Genomic DNA, 27,135 nt, shown 5'->3' on the forward strand with positions numbered 1-27,135 from the left:
AAATTGCTTTAGTTTACCTCTAAATATGTTCTGATACTGCATGGGCTCTGAGGTTTTTTAGATTGCTTCTGAACATGATATGTTATCTTCACTGTCTAGACACACTGTATTTGCTTAACTGTGCTTGATTCCATGAGCTCAGTATGGAGTTCAAATGCTATTATAATTGTACAACTGTAAATTGTGAATGATTTTACCATCAGCACTTTTGCTGTGATGTCCACTGAAATTCTGTTTTTACTTTGCCTGTCCTGCTGTTTTTCTCCCTCGCAGGATCAGCTATAGTTATTCTCCTTTGTGTAACTTAGACTGAAGTTCTGATGTAAAATGAGCTTATGCAGTTAAAATGCTAAAATATTAAATTGATGTCATGAAAATGGCCTGTTCATTTAAACCCTTGGCAAATGTGTCTTTACTCCTTGGCATATCTTTTGGTTTCTGTACTCATTTTCTCTACGTGTTCTAATTTCTTATTTTTAGGTCCCTGGTTGTAGAAGCTAAGGCTAAGGACATTCCTGTGGGCTTTCTTGGTCCACAACTGATGTCACTGGACAGCATACAGTTCGATAGAGCAGCTGTTCTGCAGTATGTGCAAAATGCCTTCACCAAATATACCAGGAAAGACTACATAATGTTTGCCTACAACTCTGGTGGCCATTTGGTCGTTGTGATAGTCATTCAAAAGTGGATTCCAACAGATCTGGAAACCATGATTTCAGCATGTTAAAATTGTTGATTGACGAGTGAGTTCTTTGCTAGCCTACTATTGACTTATTTCATAAATGCCAATGTCATTGAACGAACATAATGAGCCATATATGTGTGCTGCACTCTTCCATGTAGGGCTTTTGCAACACACACAAGCAAGACGAAAGACAAACAAAAGCCATTGACACACGCTGCTAAATATGCTGTAAGTGCTTCCAAAAATAAAATTCAGTATTGTGCCTCTAGTATATTCAGCATTGTGTTCAACTTCCATTTTCAAATAATTGTGTGTATTCACATCTAATTGATTAAGTCTATTATGTTCTATATATATTTGTTGCAGTGCCACCAACAATCTATTACCGGCAACAGATCTGGCTTCTATGCTGCACACCACTTGATTTTATCCATGGGACAGACAAACTTGGAATGCCCTGAGGTATTCATATCTAATTAATTAAGTGTACATGTGCTCATGTGATAAAAAAAACGTAAATCAAACCTTGTTGCAGCCTTTATCTCATGCTTATTAAGATCACATATGAACTAAACACGAGTATTGTCACCAATAGATTCATCTTTGGATATCTTAATGTAAAAGACTGCACCACTGCAGATTACACACATAAGAAATGCTTTAATACCTCCTAAATATGTATTCATCTTTGGATGTGTTGATGCAAAAATCTGCACCACTGTAGATTAAAATAATATATAAATGAATCTTAATAATATAGTGTACAGTATATAATAAATGCTTTAATTGGCTTGGCTGTGTTTGCATGGGCTTGCAAGTGAGATTCCTGCTGTATGTAGTGTACAGTATTAACGGTGACTTTGATGCTTCTCTGCCCAATGGAAGCCTGTCACCTGTGCGTCTGCGTTAATTAAGCCCTTGTCGTGCAGCGGTCAGTACATACCATGGCTGACGAATCATATGGATCTCTATATATACTAGCAGGCTTTCTTGGAAAAGTTCACCTTTAAATTTATACATATGATTTTTGTTGCTAGCCTATACCTGCACAGCCAAGTAGCGCAGAGAGAGGAGAGAAGAGGAGAAAAAATAGGAGGCTTTATTTGTATTGTTGTAGCTTTATGCTTTTTGTTGGGGAGTGATCCGATGAGGGTGGAGGAGCTGGTGCCTGCTCTGCCACTGCTCTGTGCTTCTGCAGTTGCACCTGCTTAAGCTCCAGGTAGTTTAGTATTGGATTAAGAGCATGCAGCTACTAACTAGCACAATATACATTGTTGGTTTGTTTACTCAGCTCCAGATTATTATTCGTCGTATCTCACAATGAATATATAGGAACAAAACTAGCTCGATGCCCAATATTCGTCATATCTAGATTATATTCTTCTGTTGTGTTCTTATCTCTGAATTTTGCATATATTGTGTCCAAATATAATGGTCCATGGTTGTTTGAGTGTGTGTGACTGTGTCATGTCCTTCAGCATTTTTTTCTTTCAACGCTTGTCTACTAGGCTGTGACAGTCTGAAGGGACATTGGTTTCAGATAAATTACTTTGCCCCCTGGCGCTGTGTGTGTGCATGATTGAGCTCGCTAGCTGTACTACCTCTTGTGCGATGATAGACTTCACAACAGGAGAGCTCCACTGTCAGATTTATATATTTGGCAACGTGCCAATATTAGGGTGCCCCTCATGTTTATCCTGCTGGGAGTGGGACACGTCAGTTGCATGGTTTTGCTGGTTCCTGCCTGTGCTTAGTTCTTTTGACGACGGCTGCTTACTAGGAGTAGACTCTAGCATAGTTTGTCTGTCTGATGAGGGCTGCAGCTGCACCTCCTTATGCTCCAGGTAGTTTAATCGTTGGATTAAGAGCATGCAGCTAGCTAACAGATTATTGAACTTTGAAATATTGCAGATAACATTTGCATTTTCTCTGATTGTTTATTTGTTTCCTAGCACTGGGATATAGTTACATGCTTGTCTTAGGCTGACTAAAATAAAACTAAGGAAAGTTCTTCAGTGTGGCCATCTAGTTTTTGTGTGGTTCACGAAAACTCTGCACTTGTTGATTGTTTGCATGCTGTAAACAGAGCAACTGTAAATCTATATGCTTCTTCTGTAGCATATCCTGAACTCTAAGTAACACTACATCATGTTGCTTTAGCTTGCCATCTGACCCAAGGTGGAAACCTCAGCAATGTTGGTTGGACCACAAGTCTGCAATTAAATCTTAAAGTTTTCCTAGTTTGCATTGGTACTACTATACTATCTATTCAAGTAGAACCCGTCTGTAGCTGTTGTATTCAGACGGTGAGCTCTTGGTGGCATCTTGCAAATGTGTGTGTGATTACTTGCAACTGTTGGGCAACTGACCACAAGTCATTGCACCTGGCGCTAATTGCAGCTTTGTATGGTGTCATTTTTTACATTGATCTTCTATATTCACAACGGGAAACCCAAGATTTGCCGAGTGCCCAGGCGTTTGCCGAGTGTCAAAAATCGGGCACTCGGCAAATATACATTTTGCCGAGTGCCACACTCGGCAACATACGACACTCGGCAAACAAGCTTTTGCCGAGTGCCCAACTCTCGGCAAAATACAGGCACTCGACAAACCTTAATTTGCCGAGTGTCAGACCCTCGGCAAACTAGAGCACTCGGCAAATATTGTTAGAGGCATAACGGTACCCAACGCCGTCAACTTTGCCGAGTGCCAGGCGTTAGGCAGTCGGCAAATAATTAAGTTTGCCGAGTGCCAGGGATTGGCACTCGGCAAACTATTTATTTATTTTTTGATTTTGGCCACCAAATTTTTTTGGTAGCCCTACAACAGTACCAGGAACCACATATTCAAATTTGGCACATTTTCACTGATTTTTTCTATATTTCATTAGTTTATTCCATTTTGTTGATTTTTTTCGGAAAATACGAGTTTGAACTGCAGGTGCATCGAATATTGGATTTGAATGATTCGAAAAATGACATTCATGTTTGTGAATGTAAGTTTAGGCCAAATCCAGGAACTGACCCGAAATTTCTATCAACTTGCTCATGGGGCGACACCACCAAATTGCGTGCGAGTTGTTTTTTAATTCCATAAAATGCAAACGAAATCGAAAAAACATGAAACTTGTGGAGATGCCGTGTTATCATATGCGTAGGATGTGGTAAAAATTTGAGAAAGTTTCGAGCACGTTGTCACGTACCATGCTTACAAACCATGATCACATGTGGAGATGTCCTTGTTTGTAAGCATGGTACGTGACAACGTGCTCGAAACTTTCTCAAATTTTTACCACAGCCTACATATACGATAACACGACATCTCCACAAGTTTCATGTTTTTTCGATTTCGTTTGCATTTTATGGAATTAAAAAACAACTCGCACGCAATTTGGCGGCGTTGCCCCGTGAGCAAGTTGATAGAAATTTTGGGTCAGTTCCTGGATTTGGCCTAAACTTACACTCACAAACATGAATGTCATTTTTTGAATCATTCAAATCCAATATTCGATGCACCTGCAGTTCAAACTCGTATTTTCCGAAAAAATCAACAAAATGGAATAAACTAATGAAATATAGAAAAAATCAGTGAAAATGTGCCAAATTTGAATATGTGGTTCCTAGTACTGTTGTAGGGCTACCAAAAAAATTTGGTGGCCAAAATCAAAAAATAAATAAATAGTTTGCCGAGTGCCAATCCCTGGCACTCGGCAAACTTAATTATTTGCTGGCACTCGGCAAAGATTTTGAAATGAAAAAATGGGAATCTTCTTTGCCGAGTGCCGTAGATCTTGGCACTCGGCAAAGCTGTCGTGGGTTAAAAAATACATCGGCCTTGTCTCCCTCCACAGACACACTCACACACACATTCTCGCACAGCGCCGTCGCCACCGCCGATTCTCGTCGCCGAATCTCGCCGCCACTGCCGCTGTTGACGTTGGCCCGCACGTGCCGCCGGATCCACGCTTCCTGTCGGCCGCTGCTCCATCGTGCGTGCGCAGCCGGCCCACCGTCGCCCCGCGCAGCCGCCCGCGCCACCGGCCCACGCCGTTGCTGGGCCGCGCCGTCGTCCTGGCGCCGTAGAAGCAAGAGCAGGAAGGAAGAGGAGGGAGGAAGAGAGAAGGGGAGAAGGAAGGAAGGGAAGAAGGGTGGGAGAAGGAAGAGGAGGGAGGAAGAGAGAAGGGGACAAGGAAGAAAGGGAAGAAGGGAAGAGAAGGGGAGGGGAAGGAGGAGCACGGCCGGGAAGAGAAGGGAAGGAAGGGAGAAGGGAGAAGGGAAGGAAGGGAGAAGGGAGAAGGGAGAAGGAAGAGGGAAGAGGAGAAGGAGAGAGGAGGAGAAGGAGAAGGGAGAGAAGGAGAGGAGGAAGAGAGGAGGAGGCGGACACGCCGAGCACAACCCGCCCGCCCGAGGAGGAGTGCCCATCCGCCCGCCCTCGCCGACGACCGCGCACACTAGGTATGCCCTTCTCTCACCTTTTTTTCTCCCGTGTTGTTATGTTGTGATGTGCAAGGTGACCGTGGAGGTGGCGGTGGAGGTGGAGGTGGAGGAGGAGATAGGTGGCGGTGGCGGTGGTGGAGGTGTTGGAGGTGGTTGTGGATGTTTATATGGTTGCCGGCCATCGTGCCGTTGATTTTTGCAAGTTTTGGGAACCTCACCGTGCAGGGGAGGTTCTGCTGATTTTTTTTTTTTGAAAATGATAGACTTGTGTTCCTTGTTTTGCAGAGAAGAGCCGATCCAGAGTAGCCCCACGCCGAGCCGGTCTGCCTGCACAGCGTCGGCTCACCACAGCTTCAACTCGCCACCGCCCCGCTAGCCTGACTGCACCGCCACCCTAGGTATAACTCCTGTACCCATATCATGCATGGTCGTAGATAACGTCACCCAGTTAGGAGTCTCCCGTCCGAAAGAGATATGATTGGAAGTATTTCATACTTCCAACCGTATCTGTTTCGGATTGTCCATGTTTTTTGGATAGCCCGCAGATGCGTAGATGGGTTAGTTTCCATGTTCTGCTCCGGTCTGAGGCCGAGTTTCGACAGCACCTCCCCATTGTTCTCTGGATACACACTCTCCCTGCCAGGACGTGTATCGGGAGAACAGCGGGGAGGTGCTGCCAAAATTCCATTTCGGATAGGAGTAGAGCATGGAGACTAACCTCATCTACGCATCTGCGGGTGGGATTAGGACATATCCTTCACCTATTAGATAGTAGGAACGCCGTGTAGATGCAATTGCTGGTTTTATTACTCGCTTATATATATATATATATATATATATATATATATATATATATATATATATATATATATATATATATATATATATATATATATATATATATATAACCATGACTGGATGTACACGGGCCACGCAGAGATGACCCCAGAATGGATGTGCAATACCTCTGCTTTCTTAGACCATGCATTTGGCCCCGCTGCTCAAGGGGCGAGTCGGATGCCGTGTCCCTGTAGCAAATGTGACAACAGGAAAAGGAAAAAATAGGAAGAAGGTGGGGGAAGATCTTTGCAAGTTTGGATTCACGCCAAACTGTACCCGCTGGATCTTCCATGGTGAAGCGGATCGTATGAGAGAGGAGGTGGTGAGACAACACCTCAAGGATTTTGATGGTGATGCTAGGGTACCAGACATGATGGATGACTTTCATGAGGCACAGTTTGGTGAAGGAATGGAGGAGGAACCAGAGGAAACCGCAAAGGCGTTCTACGACATGATGTCTTCGGCACAGTAGCCCCTTCACGAAAAGACCGAGGTTTCGCGACTAGATGTCGTTGGACGCCTAATAGGGTTCAAGTCGCAGTATAGCCTGAGTCGAGATGCCTTCGATGCTATGTTGGCAGTTGTTGGGACCCTGCTTCCGGAGGGTCACGTTCTGACGAAGAACATGTTTGAGTCACATAAACTTCTTCGTGCACTAAAGATGCCATATCAGCAGATCTATGCTTGTTCGAATGGTTGCATCCTATTTAGGAAACAACACGAGAAAGCAACGCACTGTCCAAAGTGCAAATCCTCTAGGTTTCTGGAGGTAGACTCTAGTGATGGCCAGAAGAAGTAGCTTGATATCCCCGTGAAGGTCCTACAGTACCTTCCTTTCATACCGAGGATCCAACAGCTATTCATGATATAGGAGTCTGCCAAATAGATGACATGGTACAAAAATGGCAAAAAATACAATTATGAGAAGATGGTACATCCATCCGATGGTGATCCATGGGTCCACTTTGATGGTAAACATCCCGGTAAAGCTGAGGAGGCTCGGAATGTACGTGTAGTGCTGGAAACAGATGGGTTCAATCCATATGGAATGATGGCAGCCATGTACCCTTGTTGGCCCGTGTTCGTGATCCCCCTAAATCTTCCCCCCGGCGTCATGTTTCAACCCAAGAACGTATTCCTATCGCTCATAATTCCTGAACACCCGGGGAACAATATGGGAGTGTTCATGGAGCCTCTGTTTGATGAATTGATCGATGCTTGGGAAAACGGGGTACTGACATACGACCGAGCTACAAAGAGGATGCATGTCTAGTACCAGTACTCCCTGCATGACTTCCTAGCGTATAGCATATTCTGCGGGTGGTGTGTTCATGGGAAGTTCCCATGCCTAGTATGCAAGGAAGCTGTGAGTTTCAATTGGTTGAAGAAGGGTGGCAAGTTCTCTTTGATCGACCAACATCGTCGATTTCCCTTCTAACCATCCATTCAGACGAGACATCAAGAACTTCACGAAAGGTGTTCGAGTCACTGACCCTGCACCTCAGATGATGACCGGCGTCGAGGTCCGTGCTTAGATAGAGGCTCTCAAAATTGATGACAACAAAGGTGGTTTTATTGGATATGGTCAGGATCACATGTGGACTCATATATCGGGCTTGACTAGGCTCCTCTATTTCAATGACCTCCTTCTTCCACACAACATTGATGTAATGCACACTAAAAAGAATATCGTCGAGGCACTTTGGGCAACACTCATGGACATTCCTGATAAGACAAAGGAAAACGTTAAGGCTAGACTGGACCTGGCGACGTTGTGCGATAGACCAAAGCTAGTGATGAAGCCTCCTGCGCCCGGCAAGAAATGGAAAAGGCCTAATGCCAATTTCGTCTTGAAAAAGGACGAAAGGAAGGAGGTATTGCGGTGGATCCAGACGTTAATGTTCCCTGATGGGTATGCGGCGAATCTAAGGAGGGAAGTGAACTTGTCTACTATGCGAGTCTTAGGGATGAAGAGTCATGACTACCACATATGGATTGAGCGGCTTCTTTCTGCCATGACCCGGGGATATGTCTCCAAGAATGTCTGGCGCATGCTAGCAGAGTTGAGCTATTTCTTTCGCCAGCTTTGTGCCAAGGAGTTATCTCAAGCCGTGGTTGTTGACTTAGAGAAAGTGGCACCTATGTTGCTCTGCAAGTTGGAGAAGATCTTTCCACCCGGCTTCTTCCTGTCGATGCAGCATTTGATTTTGCACCTACCGTACGAGGCATGAATGGGGGGTCCCGTGCAGGCCCGTTGGTGCTATCCAATCGAGAGATGTCTAACGGTCCTTCGCAAAAAGTGTAGAAATAAAGCCAAAATTGAGGCGTTCGTGGCAGCGGCATTCATTATGGAGGAGGTGTCAAACTTCACAACAGCATACTATAAGGACAACCTTCCAAGTGTGCACAATCCACCCCCTCGTTACAACACCGATGAGAGTTCATCGAACCTCAGCCTTTTCAAAGGGCAACTTAGAAGCGCAAGCGCATCGAGCACCAAGACCTTGCAGTATGATGAGTGGCGCACTATCATGTTGTATGTGTTGTTGAACCTTGACGAAGTGAACCCATATTTGCGGTAAGTTCTCAATGAGCTTGTTACATACGCCGTCACTATCCTCCATCCATCCAACCCCCTTGTCTCTCATTTTTAGGGAATTTCTAGATAAGTACTGGCAAGAGGATTGGGCTCCTTCCCCTCAAGAACAAGATAGCCTTCTCAAAGATGGTGTGCCCGATTTCATTTTCTGGTTTAGTAAGAAGGTACCATCCAATTTACCTCGTTCTATCTTTCACTCACCACTTTGCTCGTACGAGCAAGTAATGTAACGATCTATTCGGCCTCACCTTGTAGGCCAGCACAGATGCGGAAATGAGTGATGAGTTGAGACAGGTTGCCAATGGCTTCACCTATAAGGTCAAGTCATTTACCGTTTATGATGTGAATGGATATTGCTTTCACACAACAAGACACGAGCAGAGTCGCCCAAACCGAAGAACCACGAATACCGGAGTTTGTACGCCTAACACCGATGACCATGACTACTACGGCATAGTCAAAGAAATATACGAGCTTAGATTTGAGGGTCGCAAACCTCTTAATCCAGTCGTATTCAAATGCCATTGGTTCGATCCTGATGTAACGAGAATGACCCCTGAGCTTGGGCAAGTCAAAATTCGATAGGATTCCGTCTATCGAGGCGACGATGTCTATATTGTGGCTCAACAGGCTCAACAAGGTATTGCCGCATGGTAAAGTGCCTATCCCGAACGATGAGGATTACATCTTTGACCCAAACACATACGATGGAGAGTTCTATCAACCGAAGGGGCTAGAAGGGAGGTTTGAAATAGACATGTCTTCGCTGATGGGCATGGAAGTAGACAATGACATTGATGAGGATGATGGAGATGAGGACGATGGAGATGAGGTGCAAAATGCCAATGACTTACAAATGCTTGAGCGATTACGTTTAGGCGATGACAATGATGACAACGTTGGAGATGAGGCCGATTTTTTTGACAATATTGATAGTGATGCCGATGACAACAAGGGAGATGATGACGAGGGAGATTATTTCTAATTCATGTAATTCTATATTATTATTATTATTAATTTGCAATTATGTTTTGTTCATTTTGCATCTCTTTATAAGGACTTACAAATTCATTTTGCATCTCTGTAATTGTAGGCACTCGACAAAATGCCTAGGGGAAGGCAGAGGCTGATCCACTTGCTCAACGCGGAGGACGAGGAGCCACCGGTGGAGACGTCGACGAGGAGGACTAGGACCAGCCGCCCCCGTGGCCGTCCAAGGATGAGGCCTACGCCTCACGCCCCATCGCCCGAGGAGGACCAGGTGGTGGCCTCCGGGTATGAGGGCGACCAGGGGGCGGCCGCGGGGGATGAGGACGACCAGGCGATGACAACAGGGGGTTCCGCTACATCTGGCCACGAGGAGGCGGCGATAGCAGGGGGTTCCTCTTCCTCTGGTGGGTCGACCGTCTACTTGCGTGGGCCGTCGACCCTCCCGCGGAGGCCGATCCCAGTTCACCAGCGCCCGTTGATTCGACCCATGGGTGATGGGTACGTAACCATTCATGTTTTCTCTACTTGTTCATATGACATGTCGACAATCAAAATGGAGACTAATAATTCTTCTTAATGACTCGTGCAGCAACTAGGAAGTTGTGTCCGAAGCCGGCCAGGTACGCCAGATCAATGGCATCCTGAGCCTTCTGATTCGGGAGCACTACCCTGGCATGGTCACCGTCGCAGGCACCAATGGCAACGTGACTACGCCGCCCTAGACGTGGGACCACTTTGCCCTCGCCACGGACAACGTCGTAGGCACCAAGGCGGCGCGGATTAAGCAGGAGCACTAGGTAAGTCTTCATCGCACTACATTGGTCAATTTATTGTATTCATTGGTCGTTCTTAAAATAATGAAATGATACATGATGCATGTATGCAGGACTTCTTCAGGTGCACCTCAGGGTACGAGGGCTGGGCGGAGCGAGTGCAGGACAAGGTCTGCAGGCACCGACTCTCAGACCTGTACCATGAGACGCGGCTCCAGTGCATTATCAACTACAACGGGAATGTCCTTGGTGAGGTGGTGAGGAAGCAGGAGGCCAGGACCATGACGCTCACTAGGGAGTAGTACCTCCAGGTTAGTATGAAACATTAATACTGATTTCTTCCATGAAGAATAGGTAGGCTTCATTTCATCTTTTGACATGTTATATACTTGATGGTCTGCAGATGTGTCCTGATTGGTGCGCCAAGGACCGAGCCTGCTGGGCGGCCATTGTGGACAGGTGGTGCTCGAATGAGTGGATGGAAAAGCACAACATCCGTTGGGACTACCGCCTGCAGATGGGTGGTGTGCCACACCACCAAGGCAACCGGCACCTCGGCACGTACGCCCAGACATGGGTAACGCTCTTTATATTTATTTCTTTATTCATTCGAACGCTCAATTCTCATTACTTGTAATCATCTTGGTGTTTTCCTCGTAGTCCTAGTCGCATGGTGGCCAGGAGTGCAACGAGTTCATGGCGTATGCCCTGGCACACAAGGGCAAGGCCACAACCCCGGACCTCACCTACAACCCAGAGGACCCACCCGAGGCGTACACCAACATGAGCGTCCACAGCAAGCTTAGCGAGTACTCCTCGGCGGCTCGCAGGCGCCATGGGGAGGACTTCGATCTGGCCTCCCAGCCCCTAGATGCGGACCTTGTGATGAGGCTTGGAGGAGGGAAGCAGCACAGCCGGTACTGGATGGCGGACAGCCAAGTTGACACGGCCTCTACTCCCACCCTCTCCCAGATTCGAGCAACGAGCACGAGCTCCTCCCTTCCTATACGACCTCGGCAGCAGAGTTCACAGCAGCAGGTGGCGGAACTCCAGGTTAGTCCTGTTTTATTCATCGTTCATTGCTTTTACATATATCTTGCCTTTGCATTGTTGAAACATTACGGGTGAAATATTGCAGGCCCAGGCGCAGAGGCTGGAGGCCACGCAGGCTGCCTCGTAGGCGGAGCAAGAGCTAAGGAGGCAGGTTGAGGAGAAGAGGCTGCAGGACCTTTATGCGTTCATGGCGAACCTTCAGGCCACAACGGGTATAGCCGTGCCACCTTCGCTCCTCGCTCCAGTGCTTCGTACTCCTAAACCTAGTCTAGTGAGTATGGTTGTTCATTGCTTTAGCTTGTGTGACCCTCCTACAGAAACTCATGAATTCGCTTTTCCTTTGCGCAGCCACCGTCCGCGGGTTCGAACCCAACTCCTCAAGGGCACCACTCGACGCATTCAAGTGAAGCTGGCCCTTCTCCATAGTCCGGGTGGCCAACTGGCCCTCCTCCACAGCCCGGGTGCCCAGGTGGCCCTTCTTCATAGCCCGGGTGGCCAGGGTGGTAGTAGGTGCCTTTGATTTGTCTCTTTTCATGTTTCATGGACTTATGTTGCACTTAGACTTGTGTTGGATCAAATACTTGTGACATATATGTATTGTGATGGATATTGTGATGGATGTGATATATATTGTCATGGATGTGTATGTGATGGATATTGTGATGGATGTGATATATATTGTGATGCATGTGTGGTATATATTGTGATGCATGTGTGATATATATTGTGAGAATATATGTGAATTGCTTGTCTGTGACAATAATGTGAGAATATATCTGATGGAAAGCAAAAATAAAAAAAATTGAATTTTCTGTAGATTTGCCGAGTGTTGCAACCATAGCACTCGGCAAAACTGGGCACTTTGCTGAGTGCTAGAACCATGGCACTCGGCAAATATTTTTTGAAAAAAAAAATTAATTTTTTTTGCCGAGTACCGGCCATGTCACCACTCGGCGAAGATTTAAAAAAAATAGGAAAACTTTGCCGAGTGCCGACCACGTCACCACTCGGCAAAGGCGCCGTCAGACGGGCCTTTCCGTTGATGCTGACTTTTTAGTGCCGAGTGTTGATGTGGCACTCGGCAAAGGCTTTGCCGAGTGCCCGATATATTGCACTTGGCAAAGAACCCTTTGCCGACAAAAGCTATGCCGGCGGGTCTTTGCCGAGTGTAACACTCGGCAAACTCTTTGCCGAGTGCAAACTTGGGTTTGCCGAGTGTTTAGGGCACTCGGCAAAGAACCCGTGTCCAGTAGTGATAGTAATGTACATTGTACTGTACCATGTTTTCTTTTTTACCAAAGTTCTATCTTGACACAGGAATTTGAAGTGTTGACGAAGCCCATCAATGTGCACATGATTAGAGAAAAGTTGGCCATGTTCTTAGTGGCATAGGTCATCAACAAGAAAGGAGAGTTCTATCATCCTAGTTAACCATGATTAATATGGGTCCTGTGTGTGAGTGAATAAGGTAAGTCCAATGTTGTTGTTGACAAAAGATGCTCGGTAGTCCACCGAGGGGTATCCCATGATGGTAGATTTGTTGTAGAGGTGAGCGAGATCAGGAGCGAGTTGGTAATACAAGCACTAAGACACAAGATTTAGACATGTTCGACCGTTAGTATGACGTAATACCTACATCATGTGTTCTGTTGTATTGCATTGAGATGTATGGATCGTCATGTAGATGTATGTATCTTGTCCGCTAGGGGACTCCTGCCTCTCCTTATATACTCTGGAGGGGCAAGGTTATAAGGAAAGTAGCCTATTTGGTACTATACAATATCTTGCGGTGCACGCCGAGCAACGCCGTGCACGCCTTTATCTTGTGAGCTGGGTCACCTCTGATGGTGTGGCCCATGTCTTGTCTTGTGGATACCGGGGGCCATACCCCCACAGCTAGTCCCTAAGCCTGACAGTAGGTGACGTAGTCATGTGGTGCTAGGGTCAGAAAGTAGAAGACAAGCCGAGCAGGCAGCCAGTCCCCGGACATAGCCATGAGATGAGAAAAAGCATATTCATCGCAAGGTAAAGTGTGCCCACTTAGTCCCTGAGCCTGCTGGAAGATGAAGAATGAATCTTGTAGCAGGGTCAAAGGAAAAGAAGTCTAAAAGCTTGCTGACGTCGTCTGACATGCGCATATCAAGACCTCAGACGTGCTGCCCAAGATCAGCACCCTGATCCGAACAGCATAGAGCAGCTTGATAGCACACCGATGAGACATAGCAAGATCTGACCAGTAAGGAAGTCCCCGGTGTCGCTGGCGCTGTCCAAGCACCGATGAGCAAGGAGCCCCCAGCGTCGCTGGCGATGACCGAGCACAGAAGAGTGAGGAGTCCCCGGCGTCGCTGGCGATGTCCGAGCATCGAGGAGCGAGGAGTCCCCGGCGTCACTGGTGATGACCGAGCACCGAGGAGCGAGGAGTCCCGACGTCGCTAGTAATGACCAAGTATCAAGGAGCGAGGAGTCCCTAGCATCGTTGGCAATGACCAAGCACTGAGGAGCGAGGAGTCCCTAGCATCGCTGGCGATGACTGAGCACCGAGGAGTCCCCAGCATAGCTGGTGATGTCCGAGCACTGAGGAGTTCTCGGTGAAGCTGGCGAGGTTCGAGCACCGAAAACCGAGGAGTCCCCGGCGTCGCTGGCGATGACCGAGCACCGAGGAGCGAGGAGTCCTCGGCATCGCTAGCGATGTCCGAGCACCGAGGAGCGAGGAGTCCCTGGCGTCACTGGCGATGTCCGAGCACCAAGGAGCGAGGAGTCCCCGATGTCGCTGGCGATGACCGAGCACCGAGGAGCGAGGAGTCCCTGGCGTTGCTGGCGATGACTGAGCATCGAGGAGCGAGGAGTCTTCGACATCGCTGGCGATGACCGAGCATCGAGGAGCGTGGAGTCCCCGACGTCGCTGGCGAGGTCCGAGCATCGAGAAATCTTCAGCGCAGCTGGCGACGTACGAGCAACGAGGAGTTCCCGGCGTAGCTAGCGACGTCCGACCACCAAGGAGTCCTCGGTGCAGCTGCCGACGTCCGAGCAGCGAGGATTTCCCAGCGTCGTTGGTGATGACTGAGCACCGAGGAGCGAGGAGTCCCCAGCGTCGCTGACGATGTCCGAGCACCAAGGAGCGAGGAGTCCCCAGCGTCGCTAGCGATGACCGATCACCGAGTAGCGAGGAGTCCTCGGCGTAGCTGGCAAGGTTCGAGCACCGAGGAGTCCCTGGCGTAGCTGGCGACGTCCGTGCAGTGAAGTGTGCCCACTTAGTCCTCGAGCACGAAGAATCCGAGCACCGAGGAGTAACCGGCGTAGCTGGCGATGAAGCATGAGCGATGAATAGTCAGGTCAACTGGCCGGCGGCGAAGTGAGCATTGAGTAGAAGCAACCAGCGAACAGTCCAATCAACTGGTCGGCGATGAAGTCCATGAACCTAGCGGTCCGACCAGTTGATCGGTGGAGAAGTCCGAGCACAAGGTGGTCCAATCACCTAGACGATGATCCTGCAATACAAACATGTAGAACAGGTAGTACATGATGTAAAAATATATGAACTCCGGAGAAAAATCAACAATGGCGATGAAATAGCGTAAGTAGCTCGGCGATTAGTTGGTGTGAAGATGTATTTAATATAAACTGCCCGAACAGTTAGTGTATAGCTGAGTCTTCAGCCCTAGCTAGCCTGTTAACCATAACACGGAGCGCGGAGCCCTGCACGTGTAGCAGGAACAGGCGTCGCTAAGGAGCCGCTGCCGACCACCCATAACGCAGAGGGCAGACGCTCGTGCATGTGTAGGGAGGAGCCGGAGACAGGGCCGTCTCTGGAGGCGTCCGAGTATCAACTAGACTGTTCGAGGGTTCAGAAAATCGTTTGGAGAGCAAACATGTAGAAAATAGCTCGGAGAAACATTATGACGATTAACGAAGATTGGAGAATATTTAGAAGAATATTAAAACGTGACTTAGCTTTAGGCAGAAAGTCCAGTCGGCGACGTATGGCATTATCTGGTTGGCGAGAGGATGGACGTCTTCAACCTGGTCAGCGAATCTGCCCCTCAGGGCATGTTGGTAAGCGGCGGCAGCATTGGTGAACCCGAAGGGTAGGGCCATAACCCCTGGAGTTTCCCGAGCAGCCTTCAATAGAACTGATCGATGGATGCGATCAGATCGTCGTTGTTGATCTGCCTCCTTTGGTAGCGAGGAAGCGGGCGACGAATTATTGATGAAGGCGACCTCGGAGGCGGTTCCGAGATTGGATCTGCTGTTGCGGGGGCTGGCGTAGCCAGCGATGAATCGTCGTCGTGGACCGGCATGGATCTCCATGAAATTGATGATGAGAACGCGCTATTGATTTGAGGTCCATCTCGCTCGTCATGGATCAAGCGCACACCCCTACCTGGTGCGCCAACTGTCGACAAAAGATGTTCGGCAGTCCACCGAGGGGTATTCCACGATGGTAGATTTGTCAAAGAGGTGAGCGAGATCAGGAGCGAGATGGTAATACAAGCACCAAGACACAAGATTTAGACAGGTTTGGCCGTCAGTATGACGTAATACCTACATCCTGTGTTCTGATGTATTGTATTGAGATGTATAGATCGTGATGTAGATGTATGTATCTTGTCCGCTAGGGGACCCCTGCCTCTCCTTATATACTCTGGAGGGGCAGGGTTACATGGAAAGTAGCCTATTTGGTACTATACAATATCTTGCAGTGCACGCCGAGCAGCGCCGTGCATGCCTTGATCTTGTGGGTTGGGCCACCTCTGATGGTGCGGCCCATGTCTTGTCTTGTGGATACCGGGGGCCATACACCCACAATTGTGATGTATTTCGAAAAAGTTGTGAACCTTTGTGAATCTGTGGATGAATTTGATAAAAATTTAAATCTGTTGAAGAACTTGATATCTGATGAAAAATATGAGTGACATTAAAAAGTAGACGCGTCACTGTTATGATACAATCTGAGACGTGTCTTACTAACGCGCGTCGCTTGTTATATGCTATCACTGACATGTTAGGTCGACATGAGTCGCTGATATCTCTTTATTAGTGACACGTATTTTCAGTGCAAGTCGCTGATATCCCTTTATTAGTGACGCGTATCGAGTCGCTGATATCCCCTTATTAGTGACGCGTATCCTCAGTATGAGTCGTTGATATCTCCTTACTAGTGAGCGGTTTCTCAGTACGTGTCGCTACTATACTAATATCAGTGGCACATTTGGTAAATACGCGTCACTAGTATCTTCGCATCAGTGACGCATATTTATGCGTCATTAATGTGTTCACATCACAGACGCAATGTAAGTGATGCGTGTTTTCCGCATCACTAATTACTGTTTAGACACGTCACTAACCTAGTTTTGTGGCACAGTGGTAACTCTAGTTGGTGCATGTGTGGACCTAAAGATCAATAGATGCATGTGCATGCTGCGTGTTGCCATATCAGCTTCCTTCGACAGGATAGACGACGACACACTACCAAAATGGTGAAGTTCTTTTAAAGTTGTAGATTCTGATTGTGACGCAGAGAGGCCAGCCGGCCAATAACCGGTAGTGGTTCATGTCGTCCGTTAGTGACTGTTGGCTCCGAGGACTCGAACCGCAGCGCCCGAACGGCCTGCCAGATGGACGGCCTCAGGCTCCGGTCATGCGCCGTGCACCAAAGCCCTACCACCAGCACGCGCTCCATCTGGCGCGCGTCGAAGTTGCCATCTAGCCGAGGATCCGCCGCGTCCAGGGCCTCACCACGGCCATGCATCTCCAGGACCCGCCGCGCCAGATGGACGACGGTGTTCTCATTCTCATCCTGCATGACCACGATGGGCCGCTGGCCGCAAGCGACCTCGAGGAGGACAACGCCGAAGGCGTACATGTCTGATTCGGTGCTGAACCTGCCCGTGACCATGCAGTCCGGGTCCATGTACCCCATGGTGCCGGCCAGCTCCGTGGTGTGCACGCCGCGGCCATGGTCGACGAGCCTCGCCAGCCCAAAGTCGCCGAGCTTGGCGTTGAAAGAGGCGTCCAGCATGACGTTGCTGGGTTTGATGTCCCTGTGCAATACACCTTGTTCGCAGTCTTGATGTAGGTACAGAAGTGCGGAGCCAATCCCAAGGATAATATCATACCTGCAGAAACAGCATATACAGCTAATAAGACAGCAGAATTGCTTCTTTTCTGTTGTGAAAGCTGGACTACATGCATGAGATCACGATTTGAGCTGTAAATAATGGGTGTGACCTGCGCTGCCAAGAGAGTATGTTGTCTGCACTGTAGAGGTGCCTGTCAAGGCTTCCATTTGGCATAAGGTCATAGACGAGGAGGAGCTCGTCATGGCTATGGCACCATCCGATGAGCTTCACCAGGTTGCGGTGCCTCAGCTGGCTGATGATGGTCACCTCGGAGGCGTACTCTTTCCTGCCCTGGCTGGAGCTCCTGGACACTCTTTTTATGGCAACGTGTAGGTTCAGCTGGTCCAGGAAACCTTTGTATACGGAACCGAAGCCACCTTCGCCGAGCTTCTGGTCGTCTGAGAAGTTGCTAGTGGCAGCCGCTAGCACGCCGTAGCTGAATCCTTTTGGTCCAGCTCCGTTCCTGAATTTTCCTTCCATGTCTTCGTCTGCCGCGTTTGCAGTGGCAGTCCTTCCCTTCAACATGCAGCCAAAGAAGAGGCGCAACAAGATGGCAAGGGTTAACAAGAGGATGGCACTAGCAGCCGCCGCGACCATCAGAGACATCTTGGCCTTGGGGTTCTTTGTGCTGGGCGGATCCGGAGGCGGTGGAGCCTCTTCTGATATGGAGTATACACACATTAAAAAAAATCAGTTTCCGTTTTCTTTCATTGCAAATAATTTAATTCAGGTGATATATAAAAGAATAAACTTATATCAGTCTTGGAGATAATAATAATAATATAACGGGAGATTATTTACTGATATATTAAGCATACCGTCAGGTGGTGGCTCTGGCACCGTCATCAGCGTGATCGGCTCCTGGTCGTATTTGACATAGCAGCTGAACGACCTCAGAGAAGCAGCGGTATTGTTCGGCCATTCTTCCAGCAGATCTAGCACGAGGGCATGGAGGCATATAGTGCACCAGGACGGCGTCAGGTCCCTCCTGCACTGCACGAGCCCGTGCACACCAATACCAGTCGTCGGGTCCTTGTAACTTTCGTTGTTGTCCAAGGCGTATCTAAGTGGTGCTGCGGCGGCTTGGGCGATGAGCCTGTTCATCATCTTCCACCGAGTATTGTTCATGCTCACCATGTCATCCACATACACGCTCACGGACTCATACCACGGTTGTTCAGTTTGGTCGGTATATATGGAGGCAAAGTACTCGTCGGAGTAGCGGAGAAGGCACTCTCTGTACAGGAGCGCCCCGGTCCGGCCACTCGGACACGCCGTGCTCGTGTAGGAAGGTGCCCTGTCCAGGCATTTCTTGCAGTCGGCCCAGGCGGTATCGGCGAAGCACATGATGACTCCGAAGACCTGGTCGTTCCGCTTGCCGAAGGTGGTGTTGAGGAACCCGGTGTTTGTGGCGGAGCCGGCGGTGCTGAGGCTGTGGAGGAGACCGTCTCTGTTCACCTGGAACATGCTGCCGGCGCTGAAGTTGCCTCCATTCGCCGGGCAGAGCGTCTTCACCGGAGTGTAAAGCTCCTCAGCAGTAGCGCACCCAGCAAGCAAGCTGGCGGCGGTGAGGAGAACGAGCGTGGTGGGAAGATATGATGACGGCACCAACCACGGACAGCCATGCATGGCCGCTGGTGGGGCTAGCTGTCGTCCACTGAGACGACGTTCGCGCGCAGGCACCAGTGATGCTTCTTCAAGCTTGCTATGAACGTGGTGGGATCGGAGATAAATCGGAACCCCGCTCAGGGCTCAGGCTTGTGTTGTGAGATGATGGATTATTATTGCATGTGAATGAGCTCCGATCCACCAATACATACGGACGGCAACATCGAGGATCAGAGACCAGTTCCAACTTCCAAGGAAGCTGGCACGTACAAACGACATGGAGAACGGAGGGGAATCCAATGCTCTGCAGCGTGAATAGGCGGCGCCGTGCTCGTGGATTGTTGTTTCTCGTCAACAGCAATATATATAGGGCCCACACAAATCCGTATGAAAACTAATTTTCTGCTCACCACCTCTCACTACGACAAATATGATTTTGCTGAGACACTGTCTGAATATTAACGGAGACCGTCACAAAATCCAACCGTCTCGCAAAATGCCTCGGGATTTTGGAGGCCGTCACAAAATTCAACCGTCTTGCAAAATGCCTCCGGATTTTCAGAGGCGGACGTTTTCATTTATGGAGGCCGCCACAATTAAACGTCTCGCGATCTGAAATCGATTTACGGAGGCGGCACTACTACACTAAACTTAACCGAGGCAGGCAAAATGGATTAACTGATGCGAGTATCACAACCGCCTCGGTTCAAAGGTCACGGTAAACCAATCTTTACCGAGGCGGTTTAAATGCCCGCCTCGGTAAGTCATCAAATAAGAAAAAACAAAAAAAGCCCGCAGCCCGAACCTTCAAATTTTAAATTTACATAGTTCAAATGTAGTTATCCTTAGCTATATGATTTTAAATGAAAAAGTTGTCGACTACAAAGTTGTATAACTTTTTGAGATCTATAACTTTTGTTTTGGTTGTTTTCCATCTGAGGCCATTTAAAAAAAATCAAATTTAAAATTTTAGAAATTGAAATGAGTTTTCATTGATGAAATGATTTTGATTGAAAAAGTTCTCAATTACAAAGTTGTATAACTTTTTGAGATCTATCACTTTTGTTTTGGTTGTTTCTCCATCCGAGGATGTTTGAAAATTTCGAATTTCATTACGTAATTTTTACTATTTGGTGCCCATTTGTAGAGGCGCTTCTAGATCCAACCACTCCTAGAAATGGATTTGTTTTTTCTCGGACACGCAAAAGGCTTATGTTTCATTGTATTAAGAAAGGAGAAGTTTTGTTACAAAGCGCTTTGCCCACGCTGCGGGAGGGATCGAAAGGATTACAATGAAGCTCATGCCCAACCTAAGGCCATGCTAGCTAGCTATTATGCTACAAATTAGACAACCCAAGTTTCTTGCACCCGCCAGCACCCATTGTTCGGCCTCATGCTTGATCACGGCTTGTAGCCGCGGAATCTGGGTGGTGGCGTCACAGAAGCATCTCGCATTCCTCTCCTTCCATAGCTCCTAGGCAACTAAAGCCAACAGAGTGTCTGCTCCAAATCTGTTGTTGCCAGACCACATCGATCTCCATCCGTTCCACCAGTCGAAGTTGGGCATACCTTGTGGCTGACCAACCGTGGAGAGGACACTCCACCTACCTGCTTGCTGAAGGAGCAAGACACGACGATGTGGTCTATGGACTCCGGTTCCTAGTCGCAGAGGAAGCAGGTTTCATTGGCGTCGAGCCCGTGCCTGAGCCAACGGTCGATCCGCCGTCCATTGCTTCTATCGAAGAGCGAGCTACAGGAACTACTTGACCGGGTAGGGGTGCCCAGGTGTCCCACACCAAGCTGCAACCGGGGACCGGATGCGACGCGGAATGTGCAACATATGCTGACTTGACTGAGAACTGCCTGTTTGTCGTCCATCTCCGTATGGTTCGATCGTCTGCGTCATTGAGCTGCACGTCTCGGATGGCGACCCAAATGCGCAGACAAATGGATTTGTAGGAGCAGCTATGGTGAAGTATTTGTAGAGACGATTTTAGACTGAGCCACCCATAAAGAAAAAGGAGGTGTTGCCAGGTGTATGGTTCTGTTTCCTGCAGGTGTGCAAGTGTTTTATATATTAGGAACATCCCTCGTAGTTGGCCGTGGCCCGGGTGTCCCTTCAACTTGGCCCAGCCCAAAACTCGTGGTCCTAGAGCTGACTTCACCAAAATACGCATAACTCTTTGCACAAAGCTCCAATGGACATGCCATCTATTGCATATGAATGTATACTTCAAAAGCTTTCCATCTATACATAACACTTGTGCTGGAACCATCGATGATGGTACAAAATTCATCATGAACTTAGAAGTCAGAATCTGCACATCAACACGTCGTCTCCAACTTTCCTTCCGAGTAGCCTACCTGTCCATGACTTGTGCTTCAAGCATAAGGACAAGTAATGCACCCCCATTAGGTGGTACTTAGTTCTTAATAAAGGCATGCTCACAATCATCAAGGAGTAGATTTATCTCATGTTGTAGTCGATGTATTTTTGTCCAAGTCATTAGCCCCTTGTAATGAGGGCCATGATGTTGTTCAACGTTGCCGAGTATCGAGGGATGCCCTCGTCAGGAGGTGATGCGTAATTTTCTTGATGGTCCGGCCCACACAATGACATTGTTACGGGACTAAGAAGGGGAAAGACCCACGAGGGAGCTGGGCTAGTCCGTTTGAAGAGAAGCTTGGGCTGAAAGGACTTTGCTGCAGAACATACCCTTTTCTTCTTCTTTTTGGCAGGATTTTCATGTAACACAAAAACAATTCTACTTTTTTTTCCCGATCAGGTATATAGCCCATTTTTTATTAAGAGGAAATAGAGGTATTTAAACAGTTACAACAACAGGCATCCCGGTAATCCCAAGATTACCAAGACCCTAAGCACCCTATACAAGAAAAAGCAAGAAAACAGCAAGAAAGGTGGAAGGGAGAGGACCTTTCACCATAGACTAACCGACTGAACCTGCAAGAAAAAAATTCAATGTAAAGGATGCCCACTCAGAAAACGAAGCCGCGGTGGCAAAGCATCCACCGAAAGAACCAAGATAACGGCGACAACAGCGACCAGGTAACCGCTATGATCAACCGCCGAAAGAACCCAGATAACGGCAACAACAGCGACCAGGTAGCTGAGTGGTCAACCGAACGACTGCATCGGCAACTCCAACAGTGACCAGGTAGCCGCTGTGAACCGAGTGACTGCAGCGGCAACATCAACAGCGACCAGGTAGCCGCTGTGAACCACGTGACTACGGCTATAACGTCAACCGCGACCAGGTAGCCACTGTGACCAACCAAACGACCGCAGCGGCAACATCAACTGAGGCAGGGAAGATCGATGCGAAGAGTAGAATGAGGCACACGCAGGCACAATACAGTATGGAGCGATATCTGGCGAACGGCGTGGGAGGAGCAGGCGGAGTGGAACAACGAAGCCTTCAACAAGGGAATGACATCTGCGGATGCCAACTTCGTTGGGAGAGGCACCCAAGATGGACTTTCGTCCCCAGACTTGCCCCAGCAACCCCAGCGATGAGTAGAAAAATGACGACACCTCCAGGAAGGTGATGACACTAGCGCGCCACCGTCGTCGGCCCAAGGCAAGAAGCCTAGCGAGATTTTCATCCAAAGACTGTTCGCCGGTCACGGCAGGCCAGATTCGATGGACGCCCGTCACAGGCGCTAGACCCTCATAGCGTGGCCTAGCCACCGCAGTCGTGGACACCAACATGACCAAGGTAGGCGCGGCCTGGCCGCCGCGGCGTCATTGCCTGCCCGCCGTCGCCGGCAGGCGCGGGGAGGCAGCCGCAGCCTTGGCCGACCGCCACAGGGGAGCCGCCAAGCTACCGAGGCCACCGAAGGTCGGGCCAGCCGCAACGTCCCGACCGGCCACCACGGATCCATGGCAGGATAGGCCAGATCCGGCCTCGGGGCCCCCGGATCTGCCCCGCCGGCCACTGAAACCGCCGGATCCACTGGGGAAGGTAACGGTGGAGGAGGGGAAGGGAGTGCAGTCGGGGTAGCCCTGCCATGCCCCAGCCAGCCGCCGGTGGCCCCCAGCACAGGCCTGAAGAGGACTACCGGCTAGGGCGACCAAGAGCAGGCGCCATGCGTGCGTACCTAGTCCCGCCCCGGCCGCCCGGACAAACTCCGCCGGCCACTGACGAGGAGGGACGCGCGGATGGCCTAAGCGCCACCAAACAACGGATCCGGCCGGCCGCCGCCGCCGTACGCCGAAGGGCGTCGACGGCGGCCGAAGGGAAGGCTAGGAGGGGGGCGAGCTCAGTGGCCGGCGTGGTCGCCCCCGAGTCGCCGGTTGGGGGCGCTCGGGGGAAGGGAAGAGAGTTCTCTGCTGTTTCAGTTACACTGTGGTTCAAACAATTCTGCGGTATGTTGAGCACTTGCTATACGGAGATGATGGAGAATGGAGAGTTAGCATTTTTAAAAATATTTTACCTTTATTTCACTATAGCACTAGGCCTAATGCATTTGCAATGCTAATCCTTACTGGCGGTACTAGATAACCGCATTTGCTTTAGATTATGGCTATCTACCCTAAACCTAACCGTGCACACAGCACACTATTGCACCTTGGTCGGTAAAAGCAAAAACACCTATGCATACCATTGCCTTCAAACCTTTTCTTCATTCTCCATCATCTCCTTCATCCATGTTGAGCACTTGCTTCATGGTTAGCATAATCTCCACCATGTTTCTAGCCTTGCTCAACTCCATAATCCTTGTGGGCCCTAGCCTAACATCAGTCATGAAAGCATTAGTTCACTTGTTGTCACTCAATTACTGAAACAAAAAGCACACTATTGCACCTTGGTCGGTAAAAGCAAAAACACCTATGCATACCATTGCCTTCAAACCTTTTCTTCATTCTCCATCATCTCCTTCATCCATGTTGAGCACTTGCTTCATGGTTAGCATAATCTCCACCATGTTTCTAGCCTTGCTCAACTCCGTATCCTTGTGGGCCCTAGCCTAATCATCAGTCATGAAAGCATTAGTTCACTAGTTGTCACTCAATTACCGAAACAAAACTAGGGCTTTCAGATGCGTGGCACCTCATCCAACGAAACCAATATGAAACCGCTTAGGGGGGAAACAGCCGGTTTTGAGAGTTAAAGTGGTGTAAACATCCAAATTTTTAGATGGAGGAGATAAATCGAAATTCGATGATATATAGTTAAGGAGGGTTGGAAGGACTTGTTTCTTTTTACTTCTTTTCCCTACCCTTCTCCCTTTTGCTTCCCAATAATCCTCGACAAGACAAAACCGAGCACAAGCCTGCATGCTTTGTTGGTCTGCAGCTCACTAGCAAGCCTCTTTCCTTCTTCTAGTTGGGCCAAGGTCAGGCTAACCGCAACTCCCATCTTCATTGACCATGGCCCCATCTTGGCACAAGCCACACATCTGTCCTTATCCCGTAAGCAGCAGCCGCTATGCTTCCTCAACTTCACTAATTCGCGGACATTTGCTTGATTCGGAATCACCAACCATCAGATAAATCTCCATGACTTTTCTTTTCTTAGAAAAAAAAAGTATTCCTGTAGCTTTCTATTTCTAAAAAGTTATAAAGTTATATTTATAACTTTTGTGGATAACATTTTGGGCCACAAAACTTATCGCCACAACATTTTTCACATAACTTTTTCAATATAGTTTCTACATGATCTTTGTGGCCTATTTATAACTATCAGCGGACAAACATATCATGACAATTTCTTAACATAAATTTTCTAGCTATACTTTTATATAATAGGTTTTACAAATAACACAACTTATCCACATAACTTTCTTTGTTGCTCAACATCTTTCAAAATTTACACACAACTTATCAAGCACATTTTTTACATAATTTGTTCGAATAAATAACTTCCCAACCTAAAAAATTTGTTCATATTATATAGTAGAAAATGGCTAATATAAAATCTAAAAAAGGAAAAAAAAAGAAGGAAAGAAAAATGAAAGGACAGAAAGAGTGAGAAACATAATAGACTTGTCGAATCAGATACAAGGTCATGCTAATAGTTGTTAAGATAAGTTGTGTATACAATTTGGTCAAAACTGTAAAAAATTATGATTAGAGGCTATTGTTGTAAGTTATGTCCCGCAAAATATTATGCATAAATGTTGTGAAAACTCTATAACTTTCCAAAACTAGAAAATTATGTAAATAACTTTTTTCACAAAAGGAAAGTTGTCGCTAGTTTCAAGTTTGGCGAACCGTTTGTTGCTTTTTGGATTCTGGGTCCTATCATCCTCTATGGTGATAGAACATACCTGTTCCATAAAAAACAGCCATTTTGTATGGATTTTGCTGCTTCCATTGTATGCATGATCTTTCAAGTGAACCGAGCTAGTATAGTCTTTGGTTTGGACTTCTACTGGTTCAACCGCTGGTTCAGTTAAGTCCTACTAACTATAGTTGTGTGTGGTGGTGTATGAACTTCCCAATTTGTTATTGATCTTCGGTTTTCTTGTGTGCCTCTAGGATGAAAATGATCATAAACAAGCAAACTAGGCCTACATAATTTGCATTTTCATATCTTTCTCATAGAAACGAAATCGATAACGATATTGCCCAAAATGAATATGACACCCGTATTGCGACATGTCAATATAGGTCAATAATCGATAATGTAAACTAAAAATAATGTTATACAACACCATATGTAGGAATGATAAGCCAAGTCTTCAAACATGCTTTACTTATTTTTAACTAACAAACATGATTTACTACCCATACAAACACAAGACTATTGAAGTGTGGGATATATATAGGTAAAAACTGTATAATATCGTCAGGATTTCCTGGCTCAGAAATGACAAATCACTAAAACAGTCCGGTAGAAACAGATATCATTTCCAAATTTACAGTTTCTATTTCCGTTTGCTCCCAAAACACGATAAAATCTCATAAACGAGCGACAACAACCGATTTATTCCATTTGGGCTTTCATCCCTACGAGAGAGGGTTTGTGGCATTCAATTGAGAGCTAGCGGAGTTTAGGCCTTGTTTGGATACATCTAGATTGTGGAAGCTGGATTTTGAAAGCTTGATTATAGTATCGGAGTTGTGAGGTTGATTGGACCCATAGATTATAAAAGCTGCGGTGGACCACTTTTTTGAGTAAAATTATATTAATACCCTCAGTATTTTATTTTATGTTGTAGCTATGGAAGAAAGAGAGAGGGGCAGAACAATCTTTTGATGACTAGGAAGCTAGAAAAAGCTAGGTTCCTCAACTTACCAGATTATGGAATCTAGGATCACTGAATTCTAAAAGCTAGATATAAGTTATGGCTGTTTGGATCCCTCCCTAGATTCTAGAAGCCAGCTTCTACAATCTTTGTGAATCTAAACATGCCCTTAATATCCCGGCATTTGTGCAACAGTGATCCAGACAAGATTTTCAATTTCGGTAGTAAAAAAATTCGGCCACCCTCGAAATTACCGAAATTCGCGAGATTTGGTAGAAATTTCACTGGGATTTTTTTAGGGACTTGCACACGAAGTACGTTTTTTTCTAAAAAAATAGATCTAAACAAATATTGCATGATTTATGACTACACATCTATTGAGTAGAAGAATATGCAAAATAAACAAAATAAAATATTAATCTAAAATTATATAGCACATATATTAATGTATTACAAAATTTCGGATTTTTCTTTCGGCCACCCCAAAATTACTGAAATTCGAGAAATTTTGGTGAAACTTCGTTGACATTTTGAACTCTTCCTGAGCTCTATGGTCCATCTGTCTGCTTTTGTTTGCACATGCCCGGCAGAAGATAAGTACTACATCGCCAATGGTATAGTAGACACCAATGCAAATCAGCACACGTCTTAACGACATGTCGACACTATTGTATATTGGCGAGCCTGTAGACTGGGAGCAGAGATGAATCATACAATAATAGTAGGAGCAGTTGAAGTGAGTAGGAAAATGAAAACAGAGATGACCACCCGTGACTAGGACTTGCAACCTGCCTGCACGTCCACCGGCGGCGAGGTGAGG

At 47.4% G+C, this 27,135-nt stretch overlaps 1 protein-coding gene and 1 pseudogene across 1 annotated transcript; one reads left to right on the forward strand and one right to left on the reverse strand.

The window, feature by feature from the left end:
- Nucleotides 1-487: 487 nt before the first annotated feature.
- Nucleotides 488-12,807, forward strand: LOC136550783 (uncharacterized; annotated as a pseudogene).
- A 4,057-nt stretch (nucleotides 12,808-16,864) lies between these two features.
- Nucleotides 16,865-19,124, reverse strand: LOC136550720 (L-type lectin-domain containing receptor kinase IX.1-like). The gene is made up of 3 exons (XM_066542320.1): nucleotides 18,314-19,124; nucleotides 17,605-18,154; nucleotides 16,865-17,492 (listed from the first exon to the last, which is right to left on the reverse strand). Exons 1-3 carry the CDS (start codon nucleotides 19,122-19,124, stop codon nucleotides 16,865-16,867), a joined length of 1,989 nt encoding a protein of 662 aa, XP_066398417.1.
- Nucleotides 19,125-27,135: the final 8,011 nt, after the last annotated feature.

The sequence above is a fragment of the Miscanthus floridulus genome, chromosome 4 (genome assembly GCF_019320115.1).
Source record: "Miscanthus floridulus cultivar M001 chromosome 4, ASM1932011v1, whole genome shotgun sequence".
NCBI lineage: Eukaryota > Viridiplantae > Streptophyta > Magnoliopsida > Poales > Poaceae > Miscanthus > Miscanthus floridulus.

Excerpts from the sequence above, each read along its gene's own strand:
- LOC136550720 (XM_066542320.1), bottom strand. The coding sequence starts at position 19,124 with ATGCATGGCTGTCCGTGGTTGGTGCCGTCATCATATCTTCCCACCACG. Across the intron at positions 18,155-18,313 it reads GCCAGAGCCACCACCTGACG|AAGAGGCTCCACCGCCTCCG; the intron begins GTATGCTTAATA and ends ACTCCATATCAG. Across the intron at positions 17,493-17,604 it reads ATACTCTCTTGGCAGCGCAG|GTATGATATTATCCTTGGGA; the intron begins GTCACACCCATT and ends CTGTTTCTGCAG.